The 1,032-nt window shown below is 56.4% G+C and overlaps 1 protein-coding gene across 1 annotated transcript in view; it reads right to left on the reverse strand.

The window, feature by feature from the left end:
* The window catches only part of LOC119589315 (zinc finger homeobox protein 3-like), a gene marked incomplete at its 3' end in the record, with an annotated part of 49,709 nt that overhangs the window by 3,631 nt on the left and 45,046 nt on the right, over positions 1 to 1,032 (reverse strand). The window contains 1 exon segment of the mRNA XM_037937937.1: positions 1 to 1,030. Coding sequence (XP_037793865.1) covers positions 1 to 1,030 — 1,030 coding nt within the window.

Raw genomic sequence — 1,032 nt, forward strand, 5'->3', positions numbered from 1 at the left:
CGCTCCTGCTGCCTGACTCTGCCTCTTTCTCTCTCTCATCTGAAGTCCCCTTGTCTCCCCCCTGGATGAGCTCCGCGTCCCGGACTCGCTCCTCATCTGTAAGAGCAGAGGGATCGCTGCTAGAGCATTGCCGACTAGTATTGTACTCTTTACGGTACTCATCTGAGAAGGTCTTAAGGTAATCAAAAGGTACACCTGATTTATGAATTTCTTCTAAGTGGGCTTTTAAAACCCATACACTAGAAAATTGTTTAGAACACTGAGGACATTTAGATTTACTAAGTTCTGGTAGATCAGGATTGGATCTGTCTTTAGAGTCCTCAGAAGTCCCCTGCTCGGGTTCTTTTGATGGACAAGATTGTTGATTTTCAACATACTGAACAACTAGGTCAAAGCCAAAGCTTTCTAATAAGTGCTTGTGTAGGCGTGAAGACTTTCTGAAAGGTACAGTGAATCTAGAGGTAGAGAGAGATTCTATGGAACATTCAGATGGAGAGAGAGAGCGGTCGGGGGGCTGAGTCGGGGGCAGGTGGGCGGCGGCGCTAGCCCCGCAAAGGGAGGCCCAGGCAGCGTCCAGGGTAGCAGGCTGACTGACACCGGTGCTGACGGCGTGCGGGAGGAAGGCCAGGTGAGGGGGTATGAGCCCGCACAACACTGCATGTTGCGCTCCCTGCTCCGGGGTGCTCCACACGCCACCACACCGATCGCAGCTTCCCTGGGCGCTGCCGCTGCTGCTATTAGAGGGGGAAATGCCCTGATAATGCCCCCCTGGAGGGGTAGCCTGAGGGGTTGAGGGGGAGCGAGGAGTGTGTGCGTCATGGTGTGGGGGGGGGGAGGGCTGCGGGGTACTGGTGGGTGTGGGCGGATGGTCGACTAGTGGGCGCGAGGGGTCTGGGTGGGCGTGGGTGGCCAGAAAGTCTGGGAGTCGGGCGGCGCGCGTCTGGTGGAGAACTGAGCGCAGGTGAATGTCCAGGGTAGACTGCTGCGAGTACGCCACTCGGCACACGTGGCACCTGTATGGCTTGTTGCGCT

Source organism: Penaeus monodon, chromosome 25 (assembly GCF_015228065.2).
Source record: "Penaeus monodon isolate SGIC_2016 chromosome 25, NSTDA_Pmon_1, whole genome shotgun sequence".
NCBI classification, from domain to species: Eukaryota; Metazoa; Arthropoda; class Malacostraca; order Decapoda; family Penaeidae; genus Penaeus; species Penaeus monodon.